The 16,572-nt window shown below is 55.8% G+C and overlaps 1 protein-coding gene across 20 annotated transcripts in view; it reads right to left on the reverse strand.

The window, feature by feature from the left end:
- Positions 1 to 16,572, reverse strand: part of ARHGEF10L (Rho guanine nucleotide exchange factor 10 like) — a 155,058-nt gene that overhangs the window by 4,220 nt on the left and 134,266 nt on the right. For all 20 annotated transcript variants that reach the window (XM_014836171.3, XM_070510924.1, XM_014836162.3 and 17 more), the window contains 2 exons: positions 8,347 to 8,521; positions 904 to 1,026 (listed from right to left, as the gene is read on the reverse strand). In XM_014836171.3, coding sequence (XP_014691657.2) covers positions 904 to 1,026; positions 8,347 to 8,521 — 298 coding nt within the window. The remainder of the gene's footprint in view (positions 1 to 903; positions 1,027 to 8,346; positions 8,522 to 16,572) is intronic.

The raw sequence follows: 16,572 nt of genomic DNA on the forward strand, positions 1-16,572 counted from the left end.
CAGCGCATCCTTCTTGAATTCACCCATGGGAGCTGATCACTCCTGTCTCTGTGCCTTACGGTCCCCGGGACACCCGCCCTCACAGCACCTGCCACCCTGGACTACAGCTGTCCCACCAGACTGTGTGTCGGCTTTTAGGGGCAGGGTCTCTGCCCGACGCATCCCTGCATCCCCAGGACTGAGACTGGCATGAACACGATGACCTATGTGATGAAACCAGGAAATCTCGGATTTAGGAAGAGAATCTCCTTGAGCAGAGAACTCAAGATCCAGGCGGGGCTGCTCTGCCCTCAGGGCTTCTCCCTCCCTTCCCCCCCCCCCCCCAGCCCCCACCATGCTCTCCCGCAGGCAGCAGCTGCAGGAGGCTGCTTCATCACCACCCTGGGGCAGAGGCAGAGTCGGGAGGAGAGGGCCAGGTTCCGGGGTCTTCCCGAACCCGGCCCTTGTTCTCCTGGGCCCAGTGCAGCAGGGCAGGGCACAGCCTCCAATCCATGCAGACCCCTGTGGGCATGGGCTCTATCCCCAGGAGCCCTCAGTTATTTCCGTCTCTGGAGCCTGGACGTTTTGAAGCTGCTATGGGAGGGAGCAGAAAGGGGCCCAGCAGAGCCACTATCATTGGTCAGGTGTCCCAGCCAATCCTCAAACCATCTGGCCAATATGCACTACTGTCCCCATTTGCCAGATCAGGAAACTGCGACTCAGAAAGAAGGTGGGAGCCTGTGGGGCTGGGATGATTTAATTCCACTGTGCCACAGTGCCACCTGCGATGACAGGATGTTGGAGAGCAGACCCCCAGGCCCACATAAGAAGAGAGTGTAAACATCTGGGCACAAGATTCACCCTCTCCTGGCCACTTGCAGCCAACTTCCCTGGCCTTGCCAAGACCGGCTCCCCGAGGCTCACCTGTGATCTTCGGGATGCCTTCCAGCCGAGGCACAGGCAGCAGGACGATGACACCCTGGTCGGTGCCCACCCAGAGCAGACCTTGGCAGATCAGGAGGCTGGTGACACACAGCTGCTTCTGGCCTGCGGAGAGAGAGGCCAAGCGTGAGCAGTGCACCCTCCTTAGGGATGCAGTGGGCTCTGGGTACCACTCAAGGTGAGGAAACAGCACAGTCCGGGCTCCTCCCGTGAGATGAGCAAGAAGCTGGATGGGGTTGTGGCTAAGACGTGAGGCTGGGAGGCTGACCTGGCTGGGGTCTGGGCCCTGGATGCCCCAGCTGAGCGCTCCCCCAACCCAGCCTCAGTTGCCTCCTGTGTAAAGTGAGGCTGCAAAGAGGTGACACCATAGCTCCCAGTGCTGGCCATGTGAACTCTCAACACTCAGTGGCCAAGTTATATGGCACAAAGCGTAGGCCAAGGGCAGCCCGTGCCAGGGACATGACCGACCAGCTGGGGAGTGAAGCCAGGGAGGCCCGGGGTGGTGCAGGTTTGAGGGTGAGGCAAATATTGGTGCAGATGGCATGCATGGGGAGGGGGCCGGGGTGAGGTGGATGCAGGGGGCATGGCAGTCTGTTGCCACCCCAGGGTTTCTTGCCCTGGCTTGACATTTTGCCATGTGGGCCCTTGCTTCAGTGAGCGCACAACACACCCTACAGGCCCCAGGCCTCACGGCACAGGGACGACCCAGTGCCAGGAACTAGCATGTTTGTGATGTCAGCCCAGATCAGCCCTTGTGTGCCTATCCCCTGGGCGCTGTCTCTTCATTTTAGCGAGCACAGCGATGGCAGGGAGGGTGGGCTCCCCCTGCTCTGCAGGGAGAAGCAGTGTGGACTGCACAGCACAGCGGCTGAAAGCAGGGCTCTGGGGCCAGGCACTGGGTTCAAACCCCAGCTCTACCACGTCCTAGCTGTGTGACCTGGGGCCAGCCCCTAAACCTCTCTGTGCCGTGGTTTCCTCACTTGCAAAAGGGGGTGATATCATCATGGAAAAATGATGGTATTTCACAGCCTTGTCCCGAGGATTAACTGAGTCGATGCACGTGAATCACTGGGCCAGCGCCTGGCACGTGGCGCGCACGGACATGTGCTGTCTGCCATCATTGTTCTGCTGATAACAGTTCCGGTCACCGGGAACGGGCATGAGGGAGAGGCTGGGAGCGGCCTCGGCCTTTCCAAAGGGCTCTCTTGCTTCTTGCCTGAATCTTTCGGCCCCTCTGAGAGGGGCTTGTTTTCCCCTCGAAGGAAATTCAAACTCATGCCACGTATCACGGCAATAGCAGTGCCGCGTGACACGAGAAACGACGCTCGGGGCGGCAGTTCTCAACCTGGGCGTGAGCAGCACCCCCAGGAGGGCTTAGACCGAGGGGCCGACCCCCAGAGCGGAGGCCCCAAACTGCACTTGCAGCATGTCCCCAGGTGACACGGATGTGGCTGGCCCAGGGACCGCGCTGTGAGAACCTCTGCTCCAGCATGTCTAAAGCACCTGCGGACTTGCTCTGCTCCCACGTGGGCCCTGCAACAGCTGAGAGGTAGCAAGATATGGATGTCACGCCCATTTCCCAGATGAGCAGACTGAGGTCCAAAGAGATCCCCCCCCACCGCTGGTGAGCACAGGGGGAGGGGCAGCGCTCAGGCCTGCCGCCGATGACCCCCCAACGCTTCTGTCGCCTCCCCACCATTGCACAAACCAGGCGTATGGGCTTCCTGTGCGGAGCCAACAGCCTCAGAGGAGAACGGTAGGGCTCCGCGGCCACCGGAAGGGGGGTTGCTGTCTAACGCAGCCAGCTACACCATTACCGTTCACTCGGCACTCGGAACATCCCTGGTGCCTACTGTGTGCAGGACTCGGCACTCAGTGCTGGAGGCACAGTGGGAACCACACACACAAAGTTCTGCTCTCGAGGAGCAAACACTCTAGAACTTTCTGCAATGATGGAAATGTTCTCTACCACGCTGTCCGATTCGGTAGCCGTCAGCCACCTGTGCCTCCTGAGCACTTGAAACGTGGCTGGTGGGACTGAGGGACTGAACGTTTTATTTCATTTCATTTTAGTTTTAATCGTGGCTACCGTATTGGACAGCATAGCCCTGGAGAGGGGAAAGGAAATGAAAACAGAAATGAGGAACCTAAATACTGGGCAGAAGATTCAAATGGGGCAACGGGGCAGAGAGAGGGCAGGAGGCTTCCTGGGTTTGTGCCTCACTCTGCTTTCCAGAAGGATGGGGAGGCAGATGTGAGGATGCGAGATCTGGATGACAAGGAGGAGGCAGCGACACTAAGACCTGAGCTAAGGACCGGGAGACAGCACGTGCAAAGGCCCTGTGACAAGAATGAGTTTGGCGGGTCAGTAAAGCCAGTGCAGCTTAGGGACAGAGGTAAACTCAAGATGAACGGGGGGAGATCAGAAGAGAGGATGGGCCAAGGTCAGGACTGCGACTGTTCATTCCAAGTGTGATCAGAAGCTACTGGAAGGTCTAAGCAGGGCAGCGATGTGACCTGATTTTAGAGGGGCATTTTAGCAGCAGTGATGGAGGATGGGGGGACGGGCAAGGAGACCAGAGAGGCCGAGATGGTGGCAGCCGAGACACAGTGGCAGCAAGGAGATGAGGAGAGGCCACCACATTTGAGACCTGTTTTGAAGCAGAACAACAGACCTGTTGACAGACTAGAGTGGGAGGAGAGAGAAGGAGAAGCAGCGAGGACAACTCCGAGGTTTTCGCCTCGAGCTGCTGGGTGCACGGTGGTGCCGTCGCCTGCGATGGCGGGGAGCAGGCTCGGGGAGGAAGCCTGAGCTCTCTACCGGCTGTGCGGTCTGAGGTGCACATGAGACATCCAAGTGGAGCTGTCAGCAGGCGGGGGATACACGAGCCCGGCGACGTGATGCAAATCAAAGTCATATTCACGGTGTTGATTCAGTGGAAATGCAAAGCACACTGAAAAAATGCTGGTTCATCATTTGACAATGGGGACAATATCACTGCAGGCTCTGGGTGTCCGCGGAACTGGGTTCTGCCCCACGCCTGCGTCAGTTCAGAAAGTGCAGGCTCCAGGCTCCAAGGACGCCTCCGGTCGGGCAGTGGTGCTCCCAGCCCTCGTGAAACCAGACAGCAAGAGGCGCAGGCTGTGCGCCCCCTCTTGTCACCACCTGCTCAAGGTCTGTCAGGCCTCCACTTTTCTCTCTGCTTGTTTCCTGTTTGCCTCCCCAGATGCGAGCTCCAGGAGGGCAGAAGCTCCTGTGTGCCCAGAGCTGATGTCCCCGGCTCCTGGCTGAGAAGCCGGTCCCGGGGCAGACGCTTCAGACTGAATGAGCCAGTGAATGAACGAAAGACAAGTGAAAAAGGACGGGTTGATGTCACTTACTAGCTGTGTGAATGACAGGTCGTTTTCTTCCTCTCATCAGTCAATGGGTATTATTAACCTACCTTGCTCGATTTTATGATCGTTAGAATTATATACGTGCACGCGGTCGCGCGTCACGTAACGACAGGGATGGGTCCTGAGAAATGCGTCATCAGGCGATTTTTGCCGTTGTGCGAACATCACACAGTGCGCTTGTGCACACATACCTAGATGGTACAACCCGCTACACACCTAGGCTGTATGGCACTAACCTTATGAGACCACCAGCGTCTACGCAGTGCGCCATCGACCACATCGCCGTTATGCAGCATGACTGTGTATACACTACACACACAGTAACTATAAATATATGAGTGTATATAATATACACACAGTTGAGCACAGCCCTTAGCCCACAGTATACAGCCAATAAATGGAGGCTATTAGGATAATGTTTGTGATTATTGCTGGACTCTAATATCTTAAGATCAGCTCCATCAGAGCCATAAACCCACAAAAATAATAAAGCCACGAAAGGGAATGTGGCAAATTTCTCATCTCCTGTGCCTTGCCTCCTTTTCCAGGGCCTCTGGGGCCTCGAGACCAGCAGGAGCCCGTTTCCCGATGCCCCCGCAGAATCTCGGCCCCCACGTCCCAGGCAAACACGGCAAGTGGAAGGCAGGCGGCGAGAAAGCGAGGGACGCCGGAGTCGGAGAAATGACTTCATCTGCAGACCTCATTCCGGGGCCCTTCCTCCTCCCCCTTCCGCCTCGAGGAAAAGAGCAGGCACTTCACAAACAGTCCGAAAGCCAGAAAAAAATTCTAATGGTGGATAAATATTTTATCACAGGGGCCTAATGCAGCCATGTTCGACTCACCCCAGCCATCTATCTGGAGATATACAACTTTAAAAAGCTCGGGCTCCCGGAGAACATTTTATTAATGACCTGTCTAGTTAGAGGAGGAGGGAATTTGGGTTCAAAAACGCATTAATACGAGTCGGGTATGCGAGTGGAAGAAAGGGGTCGGGGCGGGGCGAGGGGAAGGATGCGTGATAAATTTTTAACATGCCCTTAAAAAAATCCACACTTAGCGGAAGAACAAATTTATCACTAATTATGCAATTATTTCATTTGATGGCTTGAGGGAAGTAAAAATACTAAAAAACCTTTTAAAAATATCTCTGATAAAGAATTTAAGAACCTGCTCTGCTGCTCCTCTGCCAGGCGCAGCGTGGGCTGGCCCGGGCCACCTCCTCCCGGGTTTGGGGTCCTGGCCTGACAGGGCCCTGGCCTCCCCCACGATGCTGACTGAGAACCGTCAGGGCTGGGGGAGGAGGCCCAGGGCAGTAACTCCTTGGGGACCTCTGGGAAGCCTGGCACCCGAGAACCTCAGCCTCCGCCCCAGACGTGGCCAGGGTCCAGGCCCAGGGTGGCCTCTGTCTGCTCAGAGGCAGCTGATACGGCGGGAGGGGCACTGACCGGAGGGAGAGGGCTGAGCAAGGAGGCCCGAAGGAGATGCACGGCCAACGGGCTAGTGCGACGAGGGGCAGGGTGGCCAAGGCGATGAGGATGAAGATGAAGGTGACCGCACCGTCATGGACTGGACTCACTTGAGCCAGGGACGGTGGGGCGCTGTCCTTGCACCGTCTCAGGTAAGGCCACGCCTCCCTGAGGCAGGGACCAGGGATCTGAGAGGGTCCCCACTTGATCCCGGTCACAGAGCTGGAAGGCCGAGCTCAGACTCAAATCTCAGCTCCCCGTTACATAGATGGGGAAACTGAGGCCCGGGAATGGGGAAGCTGCCCAGTAAGTCTGTGAGAGCTGCGATTCAGTCCTGACTCTGGGCTCCTCAGCGGTGTGACCTCAAGCCAGTCATTGAACCTCCTGGGCCTCAGTTTACCTGGCTCTGAAATAATGGTAATGATAACGAATGCCCTTCCTTCTGTAAAGGGTAACTAGAAAGAACAAGTCAGTCGACGGACGTGCAGACGCATTTTAAACACACACAGCGAAGTCCATCCCGCCGCTGGGGGCTGATGTTTCGCCTGCAGCCGGGCCTGTCTACAAATCCTGCCTCCGACTTCTGGATCAGCTGCCGCTCCCTCTCACCTCCTCTGCCCCCAGGGGTGAGGCCAAGAAGATGAAAAAGGCCCATAAGATTATCGGTTTTTTTATGCTGTTCCACTAACTTGAAATAACTCAGCTAACAGCATAAATATGGAAATATTTTTGTGATATGAAGAAATTTTTATTGTAGTTAAAATGTATTTACCTTGACTAATGGCCAAATACTATGAAACGCAATGAAACAGAGAGAGAGAAAAAAGAAAGAGAAAGAGAGAAAAGATGCATAGCCAGGTCCCACAGGCCCCTGCACCACCCCTAGGGACTGTGTCAGGGAGCCGTGTATTCTCCTGGGGCACCTGCCACGCCCCAGGCCCGGGCAAGCTGTCCTGCCATGCCTGATGGCATTAACCCCAAGCCAGGAACTGTCTCCCATCCCATAGAGAGACCAGGGGCTCCAGGTCAAAACACCTGCCCGAGACCCCCCAGCGGCCCAGCCAGGACTCCAGCCACCTCCTCCTCCCCCGTTACACACAGAGACTCCGAAGTCAGTCTGACCTCATGTGACTCCCGGTCCCGCCTCTGGGCCGCTACAAGCCACATTACCCTCCCAAACAAACCTCAGTTTCTGCATCTGGACAATGGGGACAATGAGACCCTGTACGTAAAGCACATGGGACCCAGCTCCCCGTAGGGCTCGTGGCAGGAAGGCATCTGTTATACACTATTGCTATTGTGGATGATCTTGTTGACAGTGACCACCACCCCCTCTGGCCACCAGTCCAGACTCAAGGACAGTGGTGACTGGCCAGGACGAAGCAGGAGCAGGAGCGATCTCTGGGCGCCCTACCTAGAGTTATGGAGCAGGTCTCTGGGGTAAGACAGAGGCCCCTACCCCAGCCCCTGACGTGCTGGCTGACGTGCCTGCGCTTGGCCCAGCCCCAGGAGACAGGGGGATCAGGCCTCAGCTCAGCACTCGGCCGCTTCCAGCCTCCGCCACAGCCCATCTGCCGAGTTCCTGTGACAGTTAGCTCCAGGCCCAGCCTACCGTGCCCGCTCTGTGCCCCGGGCCCTGGGGCCCTTCAGCTCTCCTAGCTGTGGAACCCACCCAGCCCCTGGGGCTTGAACAGGATGGAGCCTCTGCGTCCTCCCAGATCAGCCACCAGTCAGCTTGTCTGTCTAGTGGAAGCTGGGCCCAGCGGGCAGGAAAGGCGAGCCGACACCTGCTGGCCCTGTGGGCCACTCTGAAGCCAGCGGGGGCGGGAACAGGCCCTGAGCAGGCATCCACCCAGCTCCCTGCCCCACAGCCTGCGGGGGCCTGGGCAGTGTCTCGGGCAGCAGATGCTAAGGGAGTTGACTGCAGCCAGGTCCACGGGGGCCTCGGGCCAGGGCAGTGTGCATGTGAGCTCTGATCTCGATCCTTCTCCATCACTCCTCCGCACCGCACGTCCCAAACAGCTATGCAGGCAGAAGCAAGGGCCCCAAGGGGATGCTGTCTTGGCCCTTCGACCTCCCTGTACCTCCAAACCCCGGCCGGCAAACTTTCTTTAAAAAACCTCTAAGGAAAGAGATCTTGATCGGCCTTCTCTCTTTCCCTTCACCTTATTCTGAAGGTGATTTGAGGCAGAATCCGGTTTTTGGTCAACCTGAGGAGTGGCAGGTGTCGACGGGCCTGGGTTCCCGTAGATGCCTGATGGGAGAACCGGCTGAGCTCGGAGCCTCACTTCCTGTGAGCCCAGCCTGCGGGGATGCGGTGAGAGGGAGCACGTGACAACAGCACGAGGGGCTTCGGAATGACAGGCCTGGGTTCCAATCCTGACCCCGCTGCCCCTCTCCTGGAGGCCCAGTTTTCAAGGATGACCGCAGGCTGCCACGAGGACTAACAAGCTGGGCTGGCCAGGACGCACCTCTGCCTGGCCGTGGAAGGTGCTCCCGGAACATCAGCTCCTCCCTCCACAGACCGGGACGGCGGGACATGACGCCCCAGCAGCAGCCTCACCTGGCAGGAGGAAGGTGGTCCTGGTGGCGATGTTGATCTCCTGCAGATGCTCCAGCGTCTCGGTGTGGAAGAGGCGGATGGAGGAGCCGGCGGAGAAGGCCATCCACACGCCGCTGCCCGCCTTCACCATGTGTGTCACGCTCACGGCCTCGTCCTGGTGTGCCTCGAAGCTTTGCTGCAGCACAGAGGGATGGGTGTTGGTGCCAGGCCAGGGCCTGCCAGCCGAGCCTCTGGGGGCCAAGCTAATCCGGCCCCTGCCTGACCAGAGTCAGGAAACCGGAGAGCCCAGCAGTGGTGTGCTGGCAAATGTTTAACAGATGGGGGTGGTCCTGGTTTGCCGGGTCTGCCGATTCCCACAGTGCAAACACTTCTAACGTGGCCCACCTCAAGCCATCTGCACAACACCCCTGAACAAGGAGCAGGGGAAGGTGCCCACACACTCTGCTCCCGGGAGGTGACAGGACCAGGCTCGAGCGTGCCACTGTGACACGAGGGAACCAGAGCCGAAAGTCAGTGGAAGAGGAAGTGGGAGCTCGAGGATATTATCCAAAGTTACAAATGCGGCCAACAGAATTGTCGGGGACGGGAGGCTAGTCGTGTAAGCCAAATCCTCATCTTTCACAGCGGGAGGCAACACCCAATGCCCAAAATTGATTAAGTCAAAAAACAGCAGGACCCACAACTAGAATATACAACTATGTACCAGGGGGATTTGGGGAGAAAAAGCAAAAAAAAAAAAAGGAGGAGATTGGCAACAGTTGTTAGCTCAGGTGCCAATCTTTAAAAAACAAAAAAAGAAACAGCAGAGCAGACAAGTCAGAGTCACGAGGAAAGAAAGGGCCAGGAGGATGAAAACAGAACGGGTGGAAGGGTTCTCTCCCAGGAAGCAGGGCTGGGGCCGGGGCATGGTAAGGGCCTTTCTAGATAAATCATTCCATGCGATTTGATTTTTTATTTTTTTACCGGCCTATGTATAATTTTGATCTTTTTAAAAAAAAACACTCCTTTTTAAAGAGAGGAGAGACATGGTCAGGGTTCCCATCAACTGCAGAAGAAAGTTCCAGCTCCCCAACTCGGCATTCCAGGCCCCAGCTCTGCCCAAACCCCTGCCTTCCCTCAAGGCTCCCTGTGCTCCAGGCCAACCAGAGCCTGGGCCTGAGCAATGCTCAGGATGGACCACGATGCTCAGGATGGACCACGATGCTCGGGATGGACCACAATGCTCAGGATGGACTACGATGCTCAGGATGCAGCACACTACCACACCTCCGCCCTCACGATGACCTGTCTGCAACGTGCATCGCCCACTGCCCTCCTGGGAACAGCTTTACCACATCTGAAGACCCCCATTCAGGGCGATGTCCCTCTTCCATGAGGCCTGCCCCAGCCACCAGGACCCCAGCCACTTTCCTCTGCGTGCCATATTCCACCCTCTCGTCTGGCGACACCTATACCACAGTGGCTCTACTCAGCCGCTCCCACACTGGACTATGAACTCCAAGGACAGACACTGAGCCGTAGGCCCTTTGACACCCCCCTGCTCGGCACAGGGCTCAGCACACAGGAAAATTCGGTCAAAGGATGAATGGATGAATTCCATCTACGACATCCAGTCATTACTCAGTACAGAAGCTCCAGCACAGCAGACTAGAAACAACCTAAACGCCCAACCACTGGGGACAGTCGGGTAGCTCTGCTGTATCCACAGGGTACCATCCCACATCCACTCAAAATCACGTTTGCAGAGAAGGTATGATGAATGTGGAAAAACGTGAATGTTAGAAGCTGCAAGAAAAAAAAGGCCACATCCACAAAAGAAACTAGAATCAAAACAAAGAGACAGCCCACCAATTGGGAGAAAATATTTGCAAATCATAGATCTGACAAGCGGTTAATCTCCACAATATATAAGGAACTCACACAACTGAACCATAAGAAAGCAAACAACGCGATCAAAAAATGGGCAGAGGAGATGAACAGACATTTTTCCAAAGAAGATATACAGATGGCCAACAGGCACATGCAAAGATGTTCAACATCACTAATCATCAGGGAAATGCAAATCAAAACTACACTAAGATACCACCTTACGCCTGTTAAAATGGCTATAATCACTAAGACTAAAAATAACAAATGTTGGAGAGGCTGCGGAGAGAAGGGAACCCTCATACCCTGCTGGTGGGAATGCAAACTGGTGCAGCCTCTATGGAAAACAGTATGGAGAGTCCTCAAAAAACTAAAAATAGAAATACCATATCACCCAGCTATCCCACTACTGGGTATCTACCCAAACAACTTGAAATCAACAATCCAAAGTAACACATGCACCCCTATGCTCATTGCAGCATTATTCACAATAGCCAAGACATGGAAACTATCTGAGTGCCCACTGACAGATGACTGGGTAAAGAAGATGTGGTATATATACACAATGGAATACTACTCACTCAGAAAAAAAGACAAATTCATCCCATTTGCAACAGCTTGGAAGGACCTGGAGGGAATTATGCTTAGCAAAATAAGCCAGTCTGAGAAAGACAAACATCAGACGGTTTCACTCATATGTGGAGCATAAACAAGCGCATGGACAAAGAAAACAGTTCAGTGGTTACCAGGGGAAGGGGGTGTGGGGTTGGGTACAGGGGGTGAAGGGGAGCACTTACATGGTGACAGACAAGAAATAATGTACAACTGAAATCTCACACTGATATAAACTATTATGAACTCAATAAAAAAAAATTGGGAAAAAAAAAAGGCCACATCCCAAATTGCGGGAGGGGGAGGGGCAGGGAGGAGAAACCCACACACAGGATTATTCCAGGGGCAGGACCTGGTGGTTTTCCTCCTTTGCAGTTTTCTGTTTTTCTATAAAAGCATGTCTTGGGTGGAAGCCCGAGATGCAGGAAGCTGTTGGACAGAACATGTATTTGGAATTAAACCTGCTTTTAAATCTCATTTCCTCAATAGCTTCAGGGGCCTGGGCCTCAGTTTCCCCATTTGTCATGAGGGTTATAGGAACCTGGCTGAGGGAGAGCCAGGCACAGGCTGGTTCCTAACATGGTCTCACTTATTCAACAGATTCTTGAGCTCCTACTATGTGGGGCATGGGTCTAGGTGCTGGGAGTATAGTGATGAACGAGATAACCAAGGGGCCTGCTCTCGTGGAGCACCCGTTCCCAGTGAGAGACAATTAAAACAAATAAACAGATAAAGGTGACTCCACATAGTGATGACCACTGCATGAAAAAAGTGCTGGGAGCCACTAAGATTGGGGGCTCAGGGAAGGTGCCTCTGGGAGGGAGCATTTAGTCAGAGAAATAAAAAATCAGTCCTGGATGATGGGGTGGGAAGGGGAAAGCATTCCAGGCAAAGGGCACGGGCAAGTGCAAAGGCCCTGGGGCAGGAATGAACTTGCTGTGTTTGAGAACCAGAAACCGGGTCAGTGCAGGGGAGCACGATGCTGAGACAGAGGTGGGAGAGGTGGGCAGGGGCCAGATCACGCCAAGTGGACTGAAAGTCCACGGTGAAGAGTATAGATTGTGCTCAAGTGCAGAGGGGGCGGAGCTGGTAAGGGGCATGATCAAATTTACCCTGGAAAGTGCAGTTTCACAGCTGTGCGGCAGGAGGCTGGAATTCTGAGTCTCGCTTGAGCTTAGCAAGTGAGAAGCAACAGTAAAACGACTCTCTTTCTTTTGCCGCAAAGTTCTTGCAACCTGGACTTCAGTCCCAACTCCATCCTGGCTCAAATCACCAGGAGCTTCCCCCCGAGATAAAGACGCTGCGGGGGTCTCCATGGGGAGCCAGGCCAACGAACCCAGTGCTCATCCCCATCAGGATGCGGGGCCCAGACGGGCAAGACTGTGGGACGGCCAAGGAAATCGCTTTTTCTGAGCCAGTCCCCAGTGCCTGAGCTCTGTGGTTCAGGGTGGGGTGACCCAACAGGCTGGGGGAATAGGAAGGTTAGGGATCCCAGAGGAGGGGCAGCGAGAGGCAGAGCGAAGTCCCTTCTCCCTTCACGCCAGCCTGCTCTCAGAAGGCAGGTCCCAGCTCGCAGCTCGACCGACTGGGGGGACCCCAGAGCAGAAGCTGCAGCTGCCTCTCAGACAGAAGTTTGCCAAGGACAGGAGCATGTGGTCCCCATCAAACTGGGGGCCCCCAGGGGCAAGGAGGGGGTCTCATTGGGCTGGACACTCAGAGGGCAGGGAGCTATTTCCTCCCTCGGACTGGGGGCTCAGACTAGGGCCTCCTGGGGGGTGGGGGTCACTGTTCCTCTTTCCTCAGCACCCCTCCCCCGGCCCCAGTGAAGGCCCAGGTGCTAGAGGCTCAGCCAGCGAGCCTCTGGGATTTGGGGGGGCCAGCCCTGTCATGGCCACCACAAAGCCAGGCCGAGGCCATGCAGTGCAGGGGGAGGGGCGGAATTTCCTCTCTCTGGCCTCTCGCCCCTAAATCTGCTGCCCACAGCCTGGCAGCACCAGCTTTCAGTTCCCTTTTCTCAAGAGGAGCACTCCTTCAAGGAAACCCATGGGGTGGGGGTGGGGGGGTGGTGTTATCTTCCTGAACCAGCCTGCACTGGAGATATCTTTCCTGAAGGCCTGACTCAGGCAGAAGTCCTGGTTCAAACAGGACACCTCCTGGGGGCCTCGCTGGGAAAGGCCAGCGCTGGAACCACCCACCCCAGTCATGGATGAGACACTGAGGCCGTATCCCACTTCCCGCAGTGCCCGCCGTCAGGAGCAGATGGATGAAAGGCTGGGGCGGCAGGATGCAAGTGGGCACCCAACCTGCTTTGTCTGCAGACTTTTCCCAAAAACAGCATGCCTGTACTTGCACACGAATGCACAAATGCACACATGCACTCACAGGAAGGCACGTGCATGCTCACACCGGTGCAGCGAGACTGCTGTCCCACGCCCGCGGGAAGGTCGGAAGCTTTTCCTGACTCCGAAAAAGCCAGCCACGCTGGAACTGAGAGCCTGGAACCATGGAAAGCTGCCCCTGAATTTGCAGCCAGTCAGCCCTGCGTGCCACCGTCAGAATCTAATTAAACGAGAAGTCAGCGGCAGAAATCCAGGCTTATTTCTCCAGAGGCATAACAAGTCTGTCTCTAGGCCCGGAGGGCTTTGCACAAGGCCTGTGCAAACCTGCCAAGCCCAGGGGCAGGGGCGGGTGGGGAAGAGGCAGGAACAGATACACAGCAGCAGCTCCAGCCCCAGCCCCGAGCCCTCAGGCCTCAGTTACCTCCGGGCTCCTTAGGACCCCTCCCCACACCAAGAGCTTGATGGTGGGAGCCAGGTCCTGGGAGTGCCGACTGGCCTCCTGGGCACACCGGGCAGGAGTGGGTGGCATGCTGGCACACAGGTACAGGGAGGTGGGGGGCCGAGGGAGCTGAGCACAGCACCCCTGGGTGGGGGCAGGCAGCAGTGAAGCCCAGCACTTGCTGCCCACTGGGCTCGCTGCTGACAAGCCCGCAGATCATTTTGTTTCCCAAATGTAGAGTGTTCACTTGCCCAGGGAGGAGCTCAGAATTAACTGGAAGGGACCCTGTCAGGCCATCAAGCTCTTCTTTCCTCACAACCAGGGTCGGGTGAAAGGCTGCCCATCTGGCACCCCAACTCCAGGCCACGGCTTCCCATAGCTCACCTCTGGACCCCTCCTCTAACCCCTGGCTGGTCTTGGGGGCCCAAAGTGGGGGCCGCCTTACCCTCTAATGGGCCTCACTCCCCCTTGTCCCTCAGGAAGGCCCCCTGCCCACCCGCTGCCAGCCCAGTCGTGCCCCTCTGCTCGTCGGGGAGGCCCGGTGCTTCCTGCCCTCTCGGCCCCTGTGGTCCAGGCATGGCTGTTTACTGGCGGCTTATCATGCACCAGGAACTGTTCCATTAGGATGATGTTCTGGACCAGCGGGCTGCTAACAACCGCCCTCGGGCAACAATGGCCTGCCACCCGCTTTGGTGAACCACGTTTTACTGGAACATGGTCACATCCACATAGAAAGGAGTCCATTCAAGGAGGCCGGGAACTCAGCACTTAAGGACAAAAAGATCTGCAAAGACATCCAGAACTTTACTCAGGAGGCATGATGGTGGGGGTGGAAGCGGTACAGCGATTCTGAAACTGCGTGGTGTGACTGAAGGAGCGTGATGTTATCATTGGGAAGCAGGGTTTCACGGCGAGGAAAGAGTCAAGTGTGGAGAGAAGTCAGGGAGAGCCCTACGATCTCAGATCGGGATGAGAGCCATGAGCGTGAACGTAGATCCTTTCTCCTGGCTCTGTCCACGGAGAGGTCTGGAAGCAATGACTCCCCGGCAGCAGGGAGCACACGAGGTCTTGATCTCTGAACACCACTCCCCACCAAAGGGAACCAGCCGGACACCCTGAAGAAGCGGCTGATTCGGGCGGGGAAGTACAGGTGAGCCTAGAACTTCTCCCGATGCAGGAAAGCAGAGAAGTGCTCGAGGAATGATGGGGAAGCGGCCAAAGGACCAGGAGCCAGCACAAGGGGCTCCTAGGCCAAATTTGAGGCAAATGAGCATGAAAAACAATAGTGAGGGTCCTGGATTATAGCACACTGGACTTGGAAAAGAATCTGTGTGTCTGTAGCGGTCGTAAAGGAAGGGGGATCAAGTGGAAGAGAAACTCCTCTTTAACAAGGAAAGTTTGCCGAGGAACAGGATATTCACCTGCAGTCCGCCTGGTAATTGCAAAGGGAAAGCGGTGCCTTTAGGATGAGACGATCAGGACAGGACTGGCCAGCCTGCATTTCCCACTGCCTCCTCGCACCACTCGGTGGGAGGTGCCTGGGCTCCCTCCAAGGAACCTGGCCAAACACTGGAATCTCATCAGGAGGGAACATCAGGCAATTCCAGATTGTGGCACCTTTTATAAGACACTGGCTGGGACTTCTCAAAAAAAGTCGTTATCATGGAGACCAGAATAAAAAACAAAACATAGGGATTATTCTAGATTAAAAGGACACTCAAGAGACTTGACAACCAAATGCAACATGGGATCCCAGCAGGATCCTGGAGGGGGCTGGGAGGAGAAGCTATGACAGACATTTGGGGACAACTGGGAAAACACAAATATGAACAGGGTATTGATGTTAAGCCCCGGGGACGGTAACACTACTGAGGTCCCGTAGAAGAGCCGTGCTGAATCGTCTTTAGGGTTAGGGAAATGATGTCTGCAACTGACTCTTAAATGGTTTACCTGTGTGGACATATAATATGGGTGGAGAATTATGGCAAATGGTAACCATTGGTTAACGAGGTGAAGGATATATGTGTCCAGTGTCCTACTCTTTCAGCTTTCCTGTAGTTTGAAATTTTTTTAAATAAAAAGTTGGGGGAAATAGCAAAGTTATGAAAAAAAGAAAAATGCTGGCAGTCAGAGGGGAGAGCCTGGTCTGACCCCCAGCTCCTGGCTGGTCTCTGGCCAGGGAACCGGGGTCTCCTTGCTCATCTGTCAGTGGGAAGAGGACAGCCTGTCTGATGGCAGGGTCAACGGACAGAGTGGCACACTGCGGGAGCAGCCGGAGGCCATTAGGAGCTGGCGGGAGCTGCACCTGCCTACGGCGTCCCGTCCCCTCCGCCCTCTCCTGGCTGCAGGCGTCTGCACAGACGGTTTTAGGTGAGTGAAACAGCCCCAAATAGTGCTGACACAGCCCAGCCTCCAGTCCTACAATATTTATGTACCTCCAGGTGACACTTCTGTGCTTGGTTTCTATAAACTCCCAGGGTGAGCGGCTCAGCACTCAAAGCCATTAGAGCTGAGATGCTGCCACAGAGCCGGGAAACAGCGCTGGGGCTTGGGGGGCTGGGGGCCGCCGAGGAGGCACAAGGCTGGCAGAGCTGCTGCTTGTTGGGCACCTCCTGTGTGCAGGCCTTCCCCACGGGCAGTATGTCACCCTCAGAGACCTCTGCGAAACAGAGGAATGGGCCCAGGTGACCCTGCTGGGCAGGGGCGGAGCTGGGGGGTGGGCCTGAGCTGTGGACCCCATGCTCAGCGCTCTCCCCTAAGCACTGTCATGCAGAGCACCCCAGCAGAGTGTGGGCCTGAAGGCGCTCTGGTCCCCCACTCCCTGCGCCGTCACCACGATGGCCCCGGGAGGCACAGACGACCCACAGAGCACTGGCCAGCACCTTGCCAACGCTGCCTCTGCTTAACGCCCCAGCAACCCGGGAGGGAGGCACCACCATTCCATCCTCATCTAGGAGGCAGGACACCAAA

The sequence above is a fragment of the Equus asinus genome, chromosome 5 (genome assembly GCF_041296235.1).
Source record: "Equus asinus isolate D_3611 breed Donkey chromosome 5, EquAss-T2T_v2, whole genome shotgun sequence".
NCBI classification, from domain to species: Eukaryota; Metazoa; Chordata; class Mammalia; order Perissodactyla; family Equidae; genus Equus; species Equus asinus.